Source organism: Pongo abelii, chromosome 5 (assembly GCF_028885655.2).
Source record: "Pongo abelii isolate AG06213 chromosome 5, NHGRI_mPonAbe1-v2.0_pri, whole genome shotgun sequence".
NCBI lineage: Eukaryota > Metazoa > Chordata > Mammalia > Primates > Hominidae > Pongo > Pongo abelii.
The window spans coordinates 46865148-46886021 of record NC_071990.2 but is presented as its reverse complement, the minus strand read 5'-3'; the positions used below and the strand labels follow the sequence as shown (position 1 = coordinate 46886021).

Here is a 20874-nt window from a genome sequence, read left to right as displayed (position 1 = left end):
GATGAACAAAAACAAAAGAGAGAAAGAGATCGATGGGATTAAGAATTTATTTTGAGGCCTTTTATCCCATGTACAGCTTTTTATTATTGCACTCGTTGCTACAGTTAAGATTCCTGCTAAATCATCAACCTGAGCAGTCTCAGAATCAGACACTGTGCTCCTCATTCTCTCTGAGGCAAACATGGGCGTGGTTAAATGCATTTCTCACAGTTGGTTCAGACAAATGTTTGTAAAATGAGGCACATGCAAAGTAACTGCATGATTTTGAAATTTCTTGGCAGTGGCTCTATGTCTTTCTCCATATGGGTTGCTATAACAAAGTATCATAGACTGGGAGGCTTATAAACAACAGAAATTTATTTCTCATCGCCCTGGAAGCTGGAGGCCTGAGATGAGGGGGCCAGCATGGTCACGTTCTGGTGAGGGCTATTTCTCATTGCCCTGGAGGCTGGGGTCTGAGATGAGGGGGCCAGCATGGTCACGTTCTGGTGAGGGCTATTTCTCATTGCCCTGGAGGCTGGGGTCTGAGATGAGGGGGCCAGCATGGTCACGTTCTGGTGAGGGCTCCTTCTGGTTGCAGACTCCCAATTTTTCACTGCATTCTCATGTGGTAAAAGGGGCAGACAGACTCCCTCAGACCCTGTTCATAAGGTTAGTACTCCTTCTCATGAGGGCTGTAGCCTCATGACCTAGCTACCATCCAAAGACCCCCACCTCCTAATGACATCACCTTGGGGGTTAGGATTTCAACATATAAAGATTTGGGAGAGACACAGACATTCAGACCATAGCCTACGTAGACCATTCATCTACAATGGTGACTGTTCAGACAAGATTTAGAAGATGAGAGCCAGTTTGTTTTTCCCAGCTTAAGTCAGCGATTGGTTCTGTGCATTGGGTTTTCATCCTCCTGCAACTTACAGCAGCCACAGTAAAGGCAGACCAAGCAAGTGTGGGTTCTGCCTTCTTATTCAGTGCCAATCCAGTAGGACTCCAAAGTTTTTTTACAAAAGACACTAAAATGTAGTTGCTCTGCCTCCCCAACTGTCTTTGTGGACTAATCATTCCGAAGGTAGACCTTTCATGAAATTATACCTGAAAATGAAGAATAAATTTGGAGAAATAATTTTAATTCCACAGACATCCCTTTTTCATGCTGTGACCTGTTATTCCTAAAGTGCTTTCCAATTAATTTCTATATATATTTTTTCTCATGTAGAAACTGGTCAAAATCCAAAAAGTGGTTCCTGGAACTGTTTGAGAAAAACATTCCAGATATAAAAGCATGTAAATCTGCAAAAGATAATTCCATGGTAAGTATTTCTTACCTTTCTTTTGCTAATGTAAAGATAGTAATAAATTATGGTTGTTAAAATATATTTTGCTAAAACACATGAGATTGATTAGATACCATTTTTGTGTCAACCACTGTACTGGACATGTTGAGATACATTATTTCACTGTTACATCATCACAACAACCTATGTAGAAGAGGTATCCTATTCCACATAAGAAAAAACCAGAGACAACGAGCAAAAAAATACAATTCCGATGTTCTGTATTGATTTTTATGTTATCATACAGTTGGCTGCGTCAATAGCAACAGGTGAAAGTAATGGCAAATTAGGAAAAACAAAGCTCTACAAAATAGGCTTTGTTGTTGATGCCACTACCGTTAGTTGTTTCTTCAGATGCAAGGAGGCAGAATAGTATAATTTAAAAAGCCAGGCACTAGGAACCTGTGCCCTAAGTGTTGTTCCAGATCTGTGGTTCTTCAAATGTGGCCCATAAACTGACAGCACCAGCATCACCTGGGAATCACTCAATCAGAAACTGCAGTAGGCCAGGCATGGTGGCTCATGCCTGTAATCCCAGCACTTTGGGGGGCCGAGGCAGGAGAATTGCTTAAGCCCAGGAGTTCGAGACCAACCTGGGCAACATAGCAAGACCTGGTCTCTACAAATAATGATAAAAAAAAAAAAAATTAGCCAGGCATGGTTGCACACACCTGTGGTACCAGCTACTCAGGAGGCTGAGGTGGGAGGATCACACTTGAACCCGGGCAGTCAAGGCTGCAGCAAACCCTGATTGTGCCGTTGCACTCCAGCCTGGGTGACAGAGCGAAATCCTGTCTCAAAAACAAACAAACAAGCAAACAAACACCTCTGAGGTAGACAATTTCTTTAACAAGCCTTACCTTTGGTTCAGATGCTTGCTAATGAGTGGTTCTCACCTCTGCCTCTCATTAGAATCACCTCTGGGAGCTTTTGAAAACTGTCTGAGGCCAGGGTCTGCCCACAGAGATTGGGTTTCATTTGGTCCGGACTGTCTAGGCTCAAATCCAGTCACTGGTTGTGTAACTTTGGGCACAGTACCTAGTCTCTTGGCCTCAGTTTCCTCACCTCATAAAGTTGTGGGAATTAAATGATTTAATTTTTGCAAAGCATTGAGAACAGAGGACTGGATAGGAGCTTATCATTGTTATCATCATTTAAAAAAACTCTTCAAATATTTTTATATTTAAAGATGGCATCAAAAGTTTTTGTTTGTTTTTAGTTAAATAGCAAATATTATCATAAACAGCTTTGCTTAAACTAGAAAGGAAGATGGCCTTAGGAAAAAGGACTATGTGACTGTTTAGGTATCTCCTTCCTGAGTAAAGGGAATAGGAAGCCATAATGGAAGGCCCTTCATTGACAAACTGTTTCAGCTAATATTTTTGTTGTATAAACAACCCAGACAAACACATATGTTCTTTGCATTATTTTCCAGGACTTAGGGGCAAAAGCACATGTATATAAAAGATGTACCCAGATAGATCTGTAATCTATGGGCCTAGCAAACAGAGTTTTTAAATTACCAGTTAAAATTCCCTACCAAGGCTGAGTGCTGTGGCTCACGCCTGTAATCCCAGCACTTTGGGAGGCCAAGGCGGGTGGATCACCTAAGGTCAGAAGTTCGAGACCAGCCTGGCCAACATGGTGAAACCTCATCTCTACTAAAAATACAAAAATTAGCCTGGCATGGTTGTGCGTGCCTGTAATCCCAGCTACTCAGGAGGCTGAGGCAGGAGAATTGCTTGAACCCAGGAGGCGGAGGTTATGTGAGCCGAGATTGTGCCACTGCACTCCAGCCTGGGCGACAGAGTGAAACTCCGTCTCAAAAAAAAAAAAAAAAAAAAAAGTAAAACTCCCTACCAACAATACCTCTAGAATAGCATTTATTTTTCTCACTCTGAAGAAATGAGATATTTTTAATCATAGGTACTCTTAACTCCCTGTTTGTATTAGTCTGTTTTCATGTTGGTGAAAAAGACATACCCAAGACTGGGCAATTTACAAAAGAAAGAGGTTTAATGGTTCCACATGGCTGGGGAGGCCTCACAATCATGGTGGAAGGCAAGGAGGAGCAAGTCACATCTTACATGGATGGTGGCAGGCAAAAGGAGAGAGAGCTTGTGTGGGGAAACTTCCCTTTGTAAAACCATCAGATCTCATGGGACTCATTCACCATCACGAGAACAGCACTAGAAAGACCTGGTCCCATGATTCAGTTACCTCCCACTGGATCCCTACCACAACATGTGGGAATTCAAGATGAGATTTCTGTGGCTTCATAGTCAAACCATATCATTATTTGAATAAAAACAAAGTTTGAATTCTGCTGAAGCTAATCCAGTGTTTAAAACTTTAGGAGAGAATTCAACTTGAACATCCATGAGCAGTTTAACTTTATTTTTTTACGTATTGCATCTCTGTTTTCCTCTAGCAGTGTTCACACTGAGCTTGTGTGTTTGTGTGTTTTGTATGGCATTTTTTTTTTTTTTTTTGAGACGGAGTCTTGCTCTGTCACCCAGGCTGGAGTGCAGTGGTGTGATCTCGGCTCACTGCAACCTCTGCCTCCCTGGTTCAAGCAATTCTCCTGCCTCAGCCTCCCGAGTAGCTGGGCCTACAGGCACATGCCACCACACCTGGCTAATTTTTATATTTTTAGTAGAGATGAGGTTTCACCATATTGGTCAGGCTGGTATCAAACTCCTGACCTCAGGTGACCCACCTGCCTCGGCCTCCCAAACTGCTGGGATCACAGGCATGAGCCACCGTGCCTGGCCGAGCTTATGTTTTTATACTAATATTAAAAAAAAAAGTGTGAGCTAAGAAGAAATTTAAGAGATTTTGCTGTCTTCAACTGCATAAATAGATTTCAGTGGCCTAGTGAAGCAGAAGACTGGGTAGAAGTTGAGTTTCATTTTTAAAAAATACATACACATTTTATTCCATCATTAATGTAAAATGTGATTTCTTCCATGTTATTTTAGATATATCTTAAACTAGTGTTTTTCATTTAAAATTATGACTGTGTCACAGAATATCAAAATAATGAAATATATCTATAGGATTTTCATGAGGTATAAACTTTGTCCTGTGACAACTTACATTATAAGTATGACAGAGACAAGCAGTAAATGAAATTCATATCTAAACTATTTTTAATTCTGCTAATCCATTATTACAAAAACAATAATAAGACATTAGCTAACATTTTTGGGGTACTTACCTTGTGGCAAGCATAGTGTTACACATTTCTCAAGTAATTTCTTATTTATTTTCACAACTTTAATACCAGGAAAACTGAGGATGTTAAACCCAGAAAGCTAGGGATTAGAGTAGTTAATCCCTTGAAAAATTACATGCTTTAGTAAATAATAGCATCAGTCTCTATTTTATAATGTATTTTATATGCTAGTGATTGAATAGTTTTTTTTTTCTGTGTCATAGTATCTGAAGCAACGCTACTATGCTCTGGTACAATGCAGTTCTCCAAATCCCTATTACAAGAGAGTTGTGATTTGTGTCTCTAAGGGGGCCAGTATAGCATAGTGGCTTAGAGTGTGGGCTCTGGAGTCAGGGCTAGACTCACAGGGTTGGGATCCTAACTCAACAACCTTCAAGCTATATGTCCCTGGCAAAATTTCTTAACTTTATTGTGTTTCAGTTTCCTCATATGCATAATGGTGAAGATAATAGTATCTGTGGGGAACCACAGACACTGGACCCTATTTGAGGGTAGAGATTGGGAGAGGGGAGAGGAACAGATAAAAACAATTATTGTATATTAGGCTTAGTACCTGGGTGATGAAATAATCTATAACAAGCTCCTGTGACACAATGTTACCTATAGAACAAACCTGAACTGTACCTCTGAACCTAAGAAAAAAAAAAAAACCCTGACAAATAGAGCCAGGGAAGGTCATGAAGAGAGTTCTCATGCTTGAATGTGTGATTAAAAAAGAAAGAGAAGAAAACTCTACAAAAACGACAAACCTGCACAAAGGCCATCACAGCCTACACAATAATACTTCTACAGGAACACCTGTCTAGCAACTGGCCTGTCCAATATTGTTATTGATCTTTGTAGACAAGGATAATGATTGCACAACAATTATGTAATCCTTCTCATTTTTTCCTTTAAAAATCGTTGTCTTCCTTTAACTCTCTGAATACGCACATAGTTTACTATTGCATGCATATTCCCGTTGCCATGCTCTATTCTCAAGTAAACATCTTTTCTTAAAAATAAAAAAAAAAGATAGTAGCATCTGCATCTTGGAGTTATAGTGAGGACTGAAATGGGCTAAATACTTGCAATACACTTAAAACAGTACTTGCCCTTAGCAAACAGTGAGTTGATATTAGCTCCCATTATTTCTATCACCTAGACATAAGTTATTTAAGATTAAAAGTAGATGAGTAACTTAATGAAAATGTTACAGTGTCTGAATTTTTTCCCATGATGGGGAGCCATCACTGGCAAAGACAAATCTGGGGAAACTGCCCTATGAAGAAAATACTTTAGTGGGATTTGTTTGGTGACTTGGGAGCAACCATAGTAGGTAGCCTTGGATGGGGCCCTGCCCTGAGCTGTCACTGTTCAAGTCAAATGTCAGTTCTCTGCATGGTTTTAGAGTATTGTGGTATTTATAATATCCTGGCTTGGCAGTTCTGCCTCCCATGGTGAATGGGCTGAGAATCTGTATGGTGGATGGGGGTGTAGTTTTCTCCTGAATGCGCCAGAGATGTGTGTTTCTCTATTGCTTGCATTTTCCTAAGAGCAGAGGTTTATAAGACAGGGATTCCAGGGCAGTGTGAAGGGCAGAGATAATAACACACAATTTGCCAATTCAGTTTGGTAAAGTAGAGATCCAAAGTGCATTTTACCCTCTGAAAGGTTTTATTTTAAGCACGTTTTAGGTACTAACTCATTTAATTCTCACAACAATCCTATGAGGTAGGTACCATATTATGAACATTTTATGGATGAGGACACAGAGGCACAGAGAGATTAAAGTAGCTTGTTCAAGGTCATCCAGCTCTTAAATAGCTGAGCCAGGATTTGAACAAATGCAGTGAGGTGGTCAAGCTCCAGAATCCCTACTCCTAATTACTATACTACAGTAAGGACATAAATCCCTTCACATGCCTCAAACTGCAAAACCTAGGAATGGCAGAAATGATATCTTTCATATTAAAGAAAAATGCATGATCTCTTGTTTATTAACATCAATATTTGTCACATAGCCATGGTTTGGCAATGTTTATTTCTTTTAAACAGACGTTATTGCAAGCTACACTGGATATTGTAGAGACGGAAACAAGTAAGGAAAACTCACCCAATTATGGGCTCTTACTGCTTTGGGCTTCTCTGTCTAATGCCGTTCCTGTAAGTATATTAGTAAAGTATGAGTTACATTGCTCTCCACTGTCCTTTCATCTTTTTTTCCTTCATTTCTTTCTTCCATTCTTTTTTCCACTCGTCACTCATTATGGAAAAGAAAAAAACTACAGTGGATTTGATTGTGAGATAAAAACCAAAACTGAATGCCTAATGAAATTTGATTAGGTTACAAAGGAGACAAAACAGATCTCAAGCAAATTCTGTCCTCTGAAAGGCAGTGTGTAACAGGATGAGGGAAAAGCTTACCCTTTGGGGCCGGTTGTAGACAACATCTGTTTATGGAGCACTTTTTGTATGTCTGCCAAAGTGCTCAGTATTGGTATTGAAAAGATGAATAGGGATTGGCCACATACTTTTATTGGAAAGAATAAGTAAATGGATAGTTTCAGGTAACTTGGGCTTGGATCCAGACATCCCAATTCATAGTTGTAGACTGTCACAGTGGTAATTTAAATTTTCTGTGCCTCCATTTCCTAATAAGAGATAATGTACTATTTTACCTAATAAGGGTTTAAAAAAAAAGGGATAATGTATGTGAACCTCCCAGTGTGGTCTTAGAACTTGGGTGCTCAATAAATGGTAATTCTCATTTCTCTACAAAAGTTGTTATGAGGATTTAATAAGATAAGCCTAGCTGGTATCAATGAATATTAGCTCTTTCTCTCCATTTGTACCCATTCTCCTTCTGTGTGCCATTCCTGTTTGCATTGCTTAGCATTATGGTCCTACAAGCTTCCGCATGAATGGTGCTGGTGAAATTGGAACTTTCAACACTTCTAAAGAGAGGCAAGACTTAAAAAACTGTTTTTTGTTTGTTTGTTTGTTTTTGAGATGGCATCTCATTCTGTCACCCAGGCCGGAGTGCAATGGCGTGATCTCGGCTCACTGCAACCTCTGCCTCCGGGGTTCAAGCGATTCCCCTGCCTCAGCCTCCTGAGCAGCTGGGATTACATGCGTGAGCTACTGGACCCGGCTAAAAAGCTGTTTCTTTTAAAATCTGTCTTGAATTAGATTAGAGCCATGAGATTTGTCTGTCACGTCATATTCAGAGCAAACAGTTTCCTGGGCCAGGAGGTTCTCACATTAGCCTAAGATGCTACTTATATTATCTGAAATTAAAGGGTAACTTTTTAAATATACTTGTTTTCTACTAAACAGGTGGATTTAACCTATCCATAATGATATGTGTGGGCATTTTTCTTCCTTTTTCTTCTAACAGATAGAAATGAGGGAGATGTTTTAAGTATTATTTATTTAGCCTTACTTTTATAAAGGCCTAGGTTGTTAAAGGCTTTCTCAGTCCTGATATTCTAGTTTCCCTTAACTTGTTGAAAATTTTACTGCATAAAGAGAAGAGATAGAAATTCTGGCCTCTTTTCTCAAATGTATATTAGACAGTGGAATATACATTTCATCTGATATGGTCAAGTAAAAGTAGTCTAAACCCTTCCCCTTCTTTATGTACCAATAATATTATTCTCTGGTTTTTCCTTAAATAATATTCTTGGAAACTGATTAAGCTATAGCAAAATTGAAAAACAAACATCAGAACAACTCTCAAAGTAGTAACAAAACAGGCACTCCTGTCAAAGAATTATTTTTCAATATCTCATTAGAAACATCCCCCAGAAGAAAGACACACAAAGCCCCATTGATCTGACACAGGCGAAGTCAGTTCTTTGGAATTTGTTCTTGGCGCTGGTCTGAAAGGATTTAAATCATTCATTTCAGAAAGAAAGTGTCTGATGATTAGAGAAGATTCCATCTCACTGGCTCTTGTTGGCACCTCCAAGAGGCAGCCTGGTGAGCAGGCAGAGATCCTGGAGAGGCTTTAGAGTCAGATCCAAAGCCAGTTCCCAGCACTGGGTAACAGTGGGCCAATTGTTTAACCTGCCCAAGCCTCAGTGCCCTTATCTGTAAAATGGGATTAATGCTGTACCTACCTTAAAGGGTTGTTGTAAGGATTATTTTGGTAAGAAATAGATTGTTGCTAATAGCACCTGGTTCAGCACAGGTCTTCAATAAATGCTAGTTTTCTTCCCTTACAAAAATTATCTCCCTAGTTTCAGTCAATCATTACTTTCAATGGCCCATTAATACTGAACATAGGCTTCCAAATGTTTGATGGCTCAAAGGCCCCAGAGTGGGAATATCCACTGCTGTTCTGGTTTGGTGACCTTTATTGCTGCTGAGAATACCAGAAGCCCTGCCAGAGGTGTAAGTGGTGGGGCCTGTCTTTTCCTGGAGCCCAGAGTATATCTGTATGTCCTCTCTCCTACTTTGTACTCTGCCTCAAGGCCCACAGGACTGAGAGCTCAGGCTTTAGATAGGTTAGGCACTGGGTCACTAGGAGGCTCCATTATGGCCCAAGATATTAACTATAATTTATGAAATTATTTTTATGGGAAAACCATTTCTAAGTTCCAAGAAATTTCTGACTGCCAAATGATTTTTTTAGAAGATTTCTCCAAACCAATCACAAAGCTGACATTTTACCTTTTTTATCTGCTGTGTCTCTTACATTCTTTCTAAATACTTTCAGTAGCAATTGCTACCCCATCCCACTCTCAACTCCCACAGTATTTATTTTTTGTAACATGTGTTTGCTCTCTCACCATCTTGTACATTTCGTTCATTTTTCTCCAATATGTATTCATATGCCCAGCTAAATGTGAAAATACTTTGGACAGGAGTTATCTCCCAACATATTTGTGTTTACCATGATTGGTAGAAGACTCTCTGGCATGGTATAAAGACTCCATCAAAATCTCTTTCTGAATAGATAAAGCAGTACCAAAGAACACACTCAATTCATCTTCTCTTTGACACAGCAAAGATACAGAGTTTTCCTCCTTGCCCTTTCTCTCATTTGTTCTTACCTCTCCAAAACAATGGAATGACATTGTGGTGGCTGCTTCTGCAGTTCAGTGAGCTGAGTGGCCCTTCTTCTTCTTGCCCATCTCTGATCATGGACTTGAACTGTTTTACAAAATACTAATTGGTACTGTTGGGAGCAGTTTTCAACCCCTTTCCCAAATGTGGGTGCACAAAGACCTCAAGGTCACTTATCCTTGCTTATTGATGTAGTAATACATATAAACTTTTATTAACTCTTTATTTTATATGCCTTTTTATCTTTTAAAAATACTTTGGCTTTTTTAAAAATAGAAAAAATTTTAAAAACTGAAATCTGTTAAGGAAAAAGGAGACATTAAAAAAAAAAAGTGGCTCACGCCTGTAATCCCAGCACTTTGGGAGGCCGAGGCAGGTGGATCACAAGGTCAGGAGATCAAGACCATCCTGGCTAACACGGTGAAACCCCGTCTCTACTAAAAATACAAAAAATTAGCCGGGCGTGGTGGCAGGTGCTTGTAGTCCCAGCTACTCAGAAGGCTGAGGCAGGAGAATGGTGTGAACCCAGGAGGCAGAGCTTGCAGTGAGCCGAGATCATGCCACTGCACTCCAGCCTGGGCAACAGAGTGAGACTCTGTCTCAAAAAAAATAAAAATAAAAGTAACAGCCATTTGTAGTTTAGCTAAATTCCTTATGTTTGTCATTTAAAAAGTAGTATCCAATTTTATTGAATCTCTAAAGCTATATTTAGGCACATACAACTATGAACATCTGTTTTGCGTTAACTGAAAATCTAAGTAATATGGCTTGGCTTTGTGTACCCAGCCGCATCTCATCTTGCATTGTAATCCCCACATGTAAAGGGAGGGACCTGGTGGGAGATGATTGGATAATGGGGACAGTTTTCCACAGGCTGTCCTTGTGATAGTGAGTGAGTTCTCATAATATCTGATGCTTTAAAAGTGTTTGACCATTTTCCCCACCCCCTTCTTCTGCCACCATGTAAGATGTGCCTTGCTTCCCATTTGCCTTCTGCCACGATTGTAAGTTTCCTGAGGCCTCCCCAGCCATGCAGAACTGTGAGTCAGTTGAACCTCTTTTGTTTATAAATTACCCAGTCTCAGGGAATTCTTTATAAAGAAGTGTGAAAACAGACTAATACATTATGTATTATCACTATTTTTTTTCCCAACATGAACTCTGACTCAAGTAAGATGAAGTGAGTATGGAGTAGTTATTAACTGAATTCAATAATTTAGCACTTTTATCTGTAGTTAATAGTAGAAAGGGGGCCTGAGTAGAGACAGGACAAGATAGTTCTCTGAGCATCTGTTTCATCATCTGTAAAAATGAACTGGATAATCTCTAGGATAAATCTTTCTTAATCTCTAAATTGAGGACCCTTGGTTCCCCTATTCACCTTGTTTATGTAAACAGTACCATATTTATCCTTGCACTATCAATTTAAAGTTACAAAGGGAAAAATAATGAACAGTATTGAATTTGGCTTATTTGAGCACTTCTTTTCGGACAATTGCTCTTCCTCTTTTGACCACAGAGGGGAGTATTGGTATTATTTAAAGGTACGTAATGTTACCTCACAAAAGAGACAGACTAAATTTAGTCAAAGTATTGCGTGATTCATTTCAGGACCAATTTTCCTAGATGAAATCTCTTTCATAATGAATGTAATTAGAAAAAAATGAACGTGAAACCCACACTTCTTTGGATGATTTTATACAGGTTTTCTTTATTATGTAACCTAAGAATAGAAGCAAAACTATTTACCTGAGGAGGAAGTTAATTTTTAAGATGTAAAGCAGTATGATTTTATCTTGTAATACCATAACGAGGAAAGATATGAAGTAAGTTTGAGTGGCCAAGAGAGAAAATGTGCAAATATACTATATTCAATAGCATTCAAGTGTGAAAGGACTCAAAAAATTTTTTTCTTTTATTTACTAATTCAGAGCCAAAAAAAGCCCAAAAAAAAGGACTCTGTTTTTGACATTGCGTACTCTCATAATTTAGTTTACGGGATGGTTTCCTGCTGCGTTTTCCTTGGCTTATTTAAAACTACTATGTTTCAGTTGCAGAATATAAAATTTGCTAATTCACTTGTATTCTAAGGAAATTAAATCTTAAGAAATGTTTTTGTTTTGGATTAATATTCTTAAGTGTCATAACTAGTTGCTTCTGAAAATTTAATATATGCCTATATAATATTTTATGTTACTCATTAGTAAAAATAACAACTTTTCTCATTTTTTAGTGAAGATAGATGTTTAATCTATTTAAATTATATAGTTAAATTATAGTGACAGAATAAAAATTTAAATCTGGCTTCTTAGAGATATATTACATATCTCTTATTCATAATATCTAGTTGTTTTCAAAATATGCTTTCTACTAATGTGCTCTTAAGGTTAATTTAAACATCATCCTTTTTAAAAAATATATGTATGGCTAATACTAAATATGCTTTTGTTCACCTTCAAAGAAGTTCATATTCTTGATATATGTTTTTCTTTTTAAGGCTGCATTTTGGACACTTGCATACGTCCTTTCTCATCCTGATATCCACAAGGCCATTATGGAAGGCATATCTTCTGTGTTTGGCAAAGCAGGTACTAAACCTTATTATATAGAAAGACATAGCTAATAATGCATGTTTGTCACACATTATTGGCAAAGCTAAATACCTATAATTTTATAAAAATTCAACATAATCCAAAATTCAACATAATTTGTTATATATCAGGATATAAATTGATCAGGTAGAATCCTAGAGTTTAATTACTGTCAAGCATATTTTTGTGCAACTCCTTCATTTTCCAAATGATGAAATCAGTGCTGTAGAGATTGTGATTTGCCTAATTTCCTTACTTAAATGTATATACACATGTTTGTTCTTCTAATGTCTTGGATCCTCACCTCAATTGAATGAATGTCCACAGTTTTCAAGTTCGGGATTTTTCAGATTTTATCAAAGTAATAGGGGTATATTCCATATATTACATAAGAGCCCTAATGGGACTGTAGAGGTCAGGTAAGGCTTGCTACCAAAGGATTATTAAAAGACAACAAACAAAAAACAAGTGAACAAAAAGAAACAAAAAAACCCTTATGGTTGTTAGAAATTTGAGGATTTAGGAACTGCAAATAGGGATTGTTGCCTTGAATTCTTTAGTTCAGATGTTGGCTATTTATTTATCATCTATTTTAAAAAGCAAATACAAGCTTGAACAGAGAGTACTCAACTACTTGTTTATTCAGCATAATTTGACCAATCTGGGGAGTTGACTTTTTTAAACTTCTTAATATGTCGTATTATGTATCTTGATATAAAAAGAATAAGAAATGATACGGTTTTCTTGGAAGAAAACAATATAATATTAGGGCAAAAGGTATGATGCCAGTTAATGATTTTCCCTCTCTCTTCCGTGATTACTGAAAATATTTTATTTAAAGTTTTTTTTTTTTGGATTGCTTCTTATGGAGTTAAACCAAAAAGTAAACTGGCTTGGCAAGCATGAATATCTAAGTAATATTGTCTGAGCCTTGAGTATGCGTCAGCAGATGCTGGACCTTATAGAAATCGTGAGCATTATTATCATTGAATGCCTACAATGCTAACAGGTTAGATTCTGGAAAGACACTGGTGAATATAAGAGAAGACAACTGGCCTTTGTGCAGCTTGCATCTACAAAACAATTAGAAAGGCACATGCCCATATGTCTACAAATGGAAAAAGGCAATGCACTCTTGATTGTCACATATTCTCCTTTATCAATTCCTTACTAGAGTCTTCCTGACTTAGGGTCCTCCAAATTTGTGGTCTTTAGGAAATAAAAGAGTAGAGAGGGGATGATGGGGATAACATGGGGGGTCCTCTCCAACCCAAAGGCCACAACAGAAATGTAACATTAATCTAAATTTCTACAAGGCTTGATTCTAGAACTCTTGACCCCAGTTCTAGTGGAGAAAGATTAAAACCTTTTTTCTTTTTCTATGTTGTTGTTTATTTTTAAAACCGTTGTTCTCTTCTGACACAAAAAATGCTCCTTCGAATAGTACTACCAGTGCAACAGCTACATTGTATCAATGCTTTCAGTCTATAAGACACTACTGCAGAATTGAAAACTATTTATGAAAGACATCAAACTTTTTTTTAACTGTACTTATACAGAAGCTATTCAATCAATCCATACATAAGATCTAGTAGCAGCTCAGAAATTTAAATGTTGTGAGAGGAGTCCATGGATCTTTGGAAGCTGATATCAAGGAAGATATCCATGTGTGCATACAAAGGATTCCGTCAAGGAAGGAACATTTAAGTACATCGTATTAGTCAGGATTCTCCAGAAAAATGGAACCAATTAGGATGTAAATAGATACATAGATAAAGAGAGAGAGAAAACTCAAAAGACATTTATTATAAAAAATTGGCTGACCTGGCTATGGAGGCTGAGGAGTCCCATGATATGCTGTTGATGCAGGCTCTCAGTGGATTGGATGGTGCACACTTACATTAGGGAGGGAAGCCTACTTTACTGAGCCCATGAATTCAAATACTCATCTGTCATCCAGAAACAGCCTCACAGGCACACCCAGAGTAATGGTTAAACTGAATACCCCATGGCCAGTCAAGTTAACATATAGAAGTACCCATCATCCAGGCATCATCTAATCTGTTGAGTTTTGTTTCTCTGGAGAACCCTGAGTAAATTTACCCACCCACGTATAGGAGGGCAGTCTGCCCTACCCAGTCTACTGATTGAAATGCTAATATCAACTATTAATACCCTCACAGACACACCCAGAAATAATGTTTAGTCAAATATCTGGGCACCCCCTGATCCAGTCAAGTTACATGTACAAATTATCATCACAGGCATAGAACAAGAATCTGACTCAGTACAGCAGTTTTTCCATTCTATGCTCTTGTCTCCCACAAGATCACTATTTCCTTCTTGGGAATGTCTTTTATGAATTTCCAATGCTGTATCTCTGTGGCTTCAACACTCACTTCTAGCCACTTTGCCCAACTTTCTTATAAAACGAATCTCAGGGTAAAAACTACTATTGAATACTTGGGAAAGGAAAGGGTCAGACTCATACCACTTTTCTAAAGGCAGTTAGTTCTTGAACTATCTTGATAGCTGCCTTTCAGGCTACTCTTGTGTTCTCTATTTGTTTACTTTAAAATGAAAACTTTTTGGGGCTCCTTTGTGAAGATGCTTGCTTAGCCTCAATTATTTGGGGTGGTGCTTTTCATTATTCTACTTCCTCTAACTAATCCTGTACACCTTCTATCTAAGTCTTTATTATCTACCTAAGTCTTTATTATCTTCCTAAGTCTTCATTATCTGCTTCTTCCTTTTCTTATTTTACAGCTATGTTTTTATTTTTTAATTGCACACTTTTTAATTTAATTTTTAGAGACAGGGTCTCACTTTGTCACCTGGAGTGCAGTGGAATGATCATAGCTCACTACAGCCTCCAGCTCCTGGGCTCAAGTGATCCTCCTGCCACAGCCTCCTGAGTAGCTAGGACCACAAGTGTATGCCAGCATATCGGGCTTCATTTTTTTTAATGGGACATTCGGACAGAGGAAGGTAGAAGTGCGTTCTCAGGTTGTCATCTTGAGCTATAAGTTTGTGTGCATGTAACATGCATCAACTTATGAATAAAATTATATATATATAATCATATATAATTAATATACCATAAAATTTATCCTTTCAAAGTGTGAAATGTAGTAGTTTTTAGTATATTTATAAGATTGCAACCATCAACACTGTCTAGTCCCAGAACATTTTTATCACCTTCAAAATAAATCCCATACCCATTAGGAGTCACTTTCCATCTCCTTCTATTTCTAGCTTCTGATGACCATTAATTTACTTATTGTCCTGACACACTTGCCTTTTGTGGACAGTCCATATAAATGGAAACATATGATATGTGGTCCTTTGTGTCTGGCTTCATTCGTCTAGTGTACTGTTTTATATTATAATGTTTTACATTAATTGATTTTCAGGTCTTGAAGCATCCATGCATTTCTGGAATAAATCCTGCTTAATCCTCGTATATAATTTTCTTTATATGTTGCTAGATTCAGTTTGCTAGTATTTTTTGAAGTATTTTTTTGAAGAATCTATGTTAATAAGGAATATTGACTTATAATTTTCTTTTCTTAAAATAACTTTGTCTGGTTTTGGTATCAAGATAATTCTGGCTTTAAAGAGTGTATTTCTTCCTCTTCTAATTTTTGAAAGAGCTTATGAAAGATTGATGTTATTTCTTCTTTCAACATATGGTAGAATTCACCAATGAAGTGATCTGGTCCTAAGATTTTCTTTTTGAGAAGTTTTTTATTAGTTCAGTCTTTCTACCTGTTACTGGTCTATGTAGACTATCTATTTCTTCTTGAGTCAGTTTTATACTTTATGTCTTTTTAGGACTATGTCCATTTCATCTAGATTATCTAATTCGTTGGTATAAAATTTTTCATAGTGTTCCACACAATCCGTTTTATTTCTGTAAGGGCACTAGAAAACCAAATATTTCATTCCTGATTTTAGTTTGGGTGCTGTTTTACCTTCTTGGTCATTGTAGGTACATATTTGTCAATTTTGTTTTCAAAGAACTCACTTTTTAATTTTGTTTATTTTAACTTGATTTTATTTTTCCTAGTGATTTTTGTATTTAATTTAATTTTGTTCCAATCTTTACAATTTCTTTATTGATATTCTCTATTTAGTTCTTTAGAAATGATTTCTTTAGTTCTTTGAACATAATGAAAATATCTGATTTAAAGTCTTTATTAAGTCCAGCAACTGAGTTTCTTCAGGGACCCTTTCTGTTGATTCCTTTTTTTCTCTGTGAATAATCTATTCAGACAGTCTTCTACTTATAGTGGTTCAACTCTTGATTTTTTAACTTTATGATTGTGTGAAAATGATACACATTCAACACTGTATTTTCTTATTTCATGTCTTGTTTATGTTTCTTATTATATGGCTTATAGTTCTTTGTTGAAAACTGGACATTTTAAATAATAAAATGTAACAACTTTGCAATTAGATTCTTCCCTTTCCTCAGGGTTTGTTGTTGTTGCTGTTTATTGTTCTTGTTGTTTGTTTGATTGTTTAGTGACTTTTCTTAACTAATTCTGTAATGTTTGCATTCTTTGTCATGGGTGGCCACAGAAGTCTCTGTTCCATTATTTAGTGATCAGGTATTAACTAGACAGATATTTCTTTACCTCAGTAATTTAGAAGTCCCCATTCTTTGCTAAGGGGCTGTGTGTGCATGTTGGCCATGCCTTCAACACTCAGCCAAGCAGTTGACAACTCTGCGTTAGCTTTCACTTTCTACCTGTGCAGAGCCTCAAGGATGGGTGTACATGACAGCTTGTGGCCTTCTCATGTCTTTCCTGAGCATGAGTAAAGCCCTGGGCAAATGGATGCCCTTCTAAATTCCTGGGAATTCATTAGACCTCTGCAAAGCCACTATGAACAACTCATTCCCTAGCCTTTCATTTTCATTTTGTTGGTTTGCCTGTTGTTTGTCCAACAGTTACCTACTGACTCAGATAGTTGCAAAGTTAAACAGTTGTCTTTAAATATTTTAAACCAACACCCCTGGAGGAAAGGCTTTTCATACTGAGTGAGCTCCAAGTCATGTCGAATAAAGACAGTCTTGCGAGTAAGGTTCTCTAGGAAACTGCCAAACTTGTCGCATAATGAGAATACTGTAGTAATGAGGTTTAGAAGAAGTTCCAACCTTGTTCTGCCCTATCTAGTGACTGCTGGGTTGTTGATTTTCACTGTGAATGCAGACTTCTGGCTTTTAAGGCTTCTATGGGGATGTAGAGAGGGGTTTGAGAATAGGGCAGGTTAAAATGACATTAAGCTTGATGTTCTTATCAAGATTCAGCTGTTTTTTTCTTGAATAGACATTCTTGAATTGCTGCAAAACTTTGGTTAATCTGTAGAATTCTAAAAAACTTGATTCTTAGAATTTTTACCAGATTTCTTTATTGCTTTTAAGGAGAGAACTTTAGGAGATCCTTGCTCTGCTATTTTTACTGACATCACCCTGAAATATAAGTTTTAAAATTTCTTTAGAAAACCTCCCAGGCTTATGTGGATTAACCCTTAATTCATCCATTATTTTACTTGGCCCTCAAACTTATTTTTTGAGTGCTCACCATGTGAAGGCATTGTGTGAAGTACCAGAGCTATGAAGATGAGTAAAGTACAGTCCATGTTCTTGCAGAAACTGATGAACTAAGTGCTTTTTATAAAAATTGAAGACAGGTTTGGAAGTATCCAGAAGATATTAGGAGAGAAAAAGGAATATTTACGTTGTTTCTTTGGAGACATGTACCTGCTGGTAAATTCAGTAAGATTCCTGTGCCTGGAACTCTTTCCCTTACTAATCTTTCAGTCAGCTTGAATGTCACCTCTTCAGATAGATATTTTAGTCTTACCCCATCTAAAGTCACTAAAGGCCACATCTGCTGTCTCTGAACCCAATCAGCTCTTCCTCTAGATATCTGCTTGTCTAACTCTTAACACCTTAAAGTCCTTGCTCAAATCTCACTTTACTAATTAGGGCTTACACTGACTCTATTTAATGCTATAATACCACCTTCCCCCATCCCTGGCATTCCTGATTTTCTCTAGCCTTTCCCTCCCTCCCCCCTCCCTCCCTCCTTTCCTCCTCTTTCTTTTCTTTTCCTTTTTTCTTTTCTTTTCTTTTCTCTCTCTCTCTATCCCTCCCTCCCTCCCTCCTTTCTTTCTTTCCTTCTTTCTTCTTTCTCTTTATCCTTCCTTCCCTCCCTCCCTCCCCTTCCTTCCTTCCTTCCTTCCTTCCTCCTTTAGCTCCTGTGTAGGCTGTGTTATAAAGTAATTTTCATTTCTAATTCAGGACTCCCACTGTGAGAATCTGCCCATCAACAGAGGCTCATTCTTTCTTAAAAAAAAAAAAAAAAAACAAATAAAAATGTGCTTGAAGTTTTTTCACTGTTGCATTTGACTTTTCCACCCATGCTTTTTAACATAGGATAGCATACACATGCGCCCTTTTTATTTTATTTTTTTTGCTGATCAGTTTTACTTTGCCTTTATTTAAACAATAAATTAATAAACATTTCTGTTAATTTACAAGGAACCAGATTAATTAATAGAAATGTACCTTCATAGAAATGATTCCTATCTTACATAAAAGTCATGATTTATGCATCATAAAAGGCACATACAGAATTTTCATTGGATTAGAGAGTTAGCAGTTGGATTCATGAATTTCAGTCTTGTCACTCACTAATTGTGTGATTGTGGTTGAAAGAGAAACCTTACTCAGAGCCAATCAACAGTGGTTTTTGGTACCACTGTGTTTTGATTTAGCAGCAATCCTGACTAGGGATATACCAACACTGTGGGATTGCCAGGGTCTGTTACCTGGTGACATTGACTCAGGTAGCTACACATTATACACTGGTGAGGAAAGCGTCTGACTCTCCTCATAAATATAAACAAGTATAAACACTAGTAAAGTGAAAAGTGATATTCTAGGTAAACTCCGTATTGTCTGCTTTATTTTAATTAGTTGATGAGTTTTACTTTATTGCATTTAAGCATTTGTATTTATTCTTGAAATCTTATATATTGTCATTGTTTACCCATATTATAACTTGTATGCAGCTTCCCTTCACTTGGGTGTGTCTCACCACCACCACCATCTTGCCAACCAATAACAACCATCATGTTATTACAGGACTCCGTCATGGCGTATCATAGACCTGAGTCCCTTCAGTTAACTTAAGCTCATGCTCACTACCCTACTCCAGCCTGCCAGGGCCCAGTGGCTGATGGCCAAAGTTGTGTCTGTGACAGATTCTTGGCCCCTTGTGTAATGCATTGCCCAAAATAATCAACAAAAAGATTAAGGAGCAGAGCCAAGGACACTCCAGTGGAATTATGAACAGAAGGAGGTTATTTTATTTTAAAAAATTATCTCCATTCCCACCAGTAGCCTGACACTACGAACCTAACACAGAGATTTTGGAGGCTATAGCTTATCATGCAGGAAATTTCTCACATAGCCTCATTTACCTTTGCTAGCCTAGCTTTTAAAATCCTAGAATGGACCCAGGAAATAGTAGATTATGGAGGAGCTTCTTGCAAACTACTTCTCATTTATTAACCTTGAAGACCACATATAGATTACTTAAGAAAGTATTTATAAATGCAAGAAAGTTCATTCGAAACTATTCTTTCTACCCCAAATATATAATTTGGCTATCTTCTTATTCCCTTGGCCTTGAAGATCAGGATGATGTCATTTTGGAACTCATAACTTGTGATTTTCCAATCCACTAACCTAGCCATAATGACTAGGGTGAGACTTGCATGTCTAATACCTGGCCCAAGAGAGATTTTTCAGGAAGCTTAATTTCTTCCACTGTTTTCTACCTTTAATACCCAAAGTGGGTCTTGTGATACCCTAGCTCAAGAGATTTTGTGTGAAGTCACTCTCTCCTTTTTTATTGCCTAGCTTCAGTGGCTGAAAGAGATGCCTCTGATAGCTCTAGATTATTTGATATCCCTGTTCATATTTATAAGCTTGGAGATAGGTTCTACTCTGGTGCCTCTCATTTTAAATCTTTCACTATCTTATTCTGGGACAGCACTGTTGATCTGCTTTATTTATTCCCTACATTTTTTCATTTAGACACAATTCTTTCTTCAGAGCATTCTGTTGGCGAATTTTTCAAGCATTTGGATAATCTTTTTTTTCTTCTTTAGGAAATACTAAGGTAAAAACTCTTAAAGTCAGGCTGACATCTCTCCAGAGAACATATACCAAAAATTTGGACTCAGACTCAGTACACTGACTTTATACATAAGGGTATTTCTAGATCAAAATTTATTTTACATATTATTATCTACCCACTGTTATCTTCTTTAAGCAATATTCTCTCCCTTTTATTTATCATGTATTGGACTATATCCTTTATTCCCTGAAAAAATATCATGATTATGAGGCATGCTCCATTTTTGACCTCCAGTAATTAGAGAAATTGATCATCTCTTTTTTAAAATATGAGAGAAGCACTTCTTAAAATAACACCAAATATTATTTTTCAGAAGAGAATCTTATATGGTTGACTTGGTATAGTGGCATTGAACTTCTTTTGACATGATAGAATGGGATTTGGGATATTTAATATGTGCATGTATTGACGGAAGAAGGAGTTGGGAGGGTCAGCCTGTC

The 20874-nt window shown here is 37.3% G+C and overlaps 1 protein-coding gene across 7 annotated transcripts in view; it reads left to right on the top strand.

The window, feature by feature from the left end:
* LOC100458771 (24-hydroxycholesterol 7-alpha-hydroxylase) overlaps positions 1-20874 on the top strand; it is a 139205-nt gene that overhangs the window by 15310 nt on the left and 103021 nt on the right. For all 7 annotated transcript variants that reach the window (XM_063724823.1, XM_063724825.1, XM_024249196.3 and 4 more), the window contains 3 exons: positions 1220-1313; positions 6613-6720; positions 12125-12215. In XM_063724823.1, the coding sequence (XP_063580893.1) occupies positions 1220-1313; positions 6613-6720; positions 12125-12215 (293 nt within the window). The remainder of the gene's footprint in view (positions 1-1219; positions 1314-6612; positions 6721-12124; positions 12216-20874) is intronic.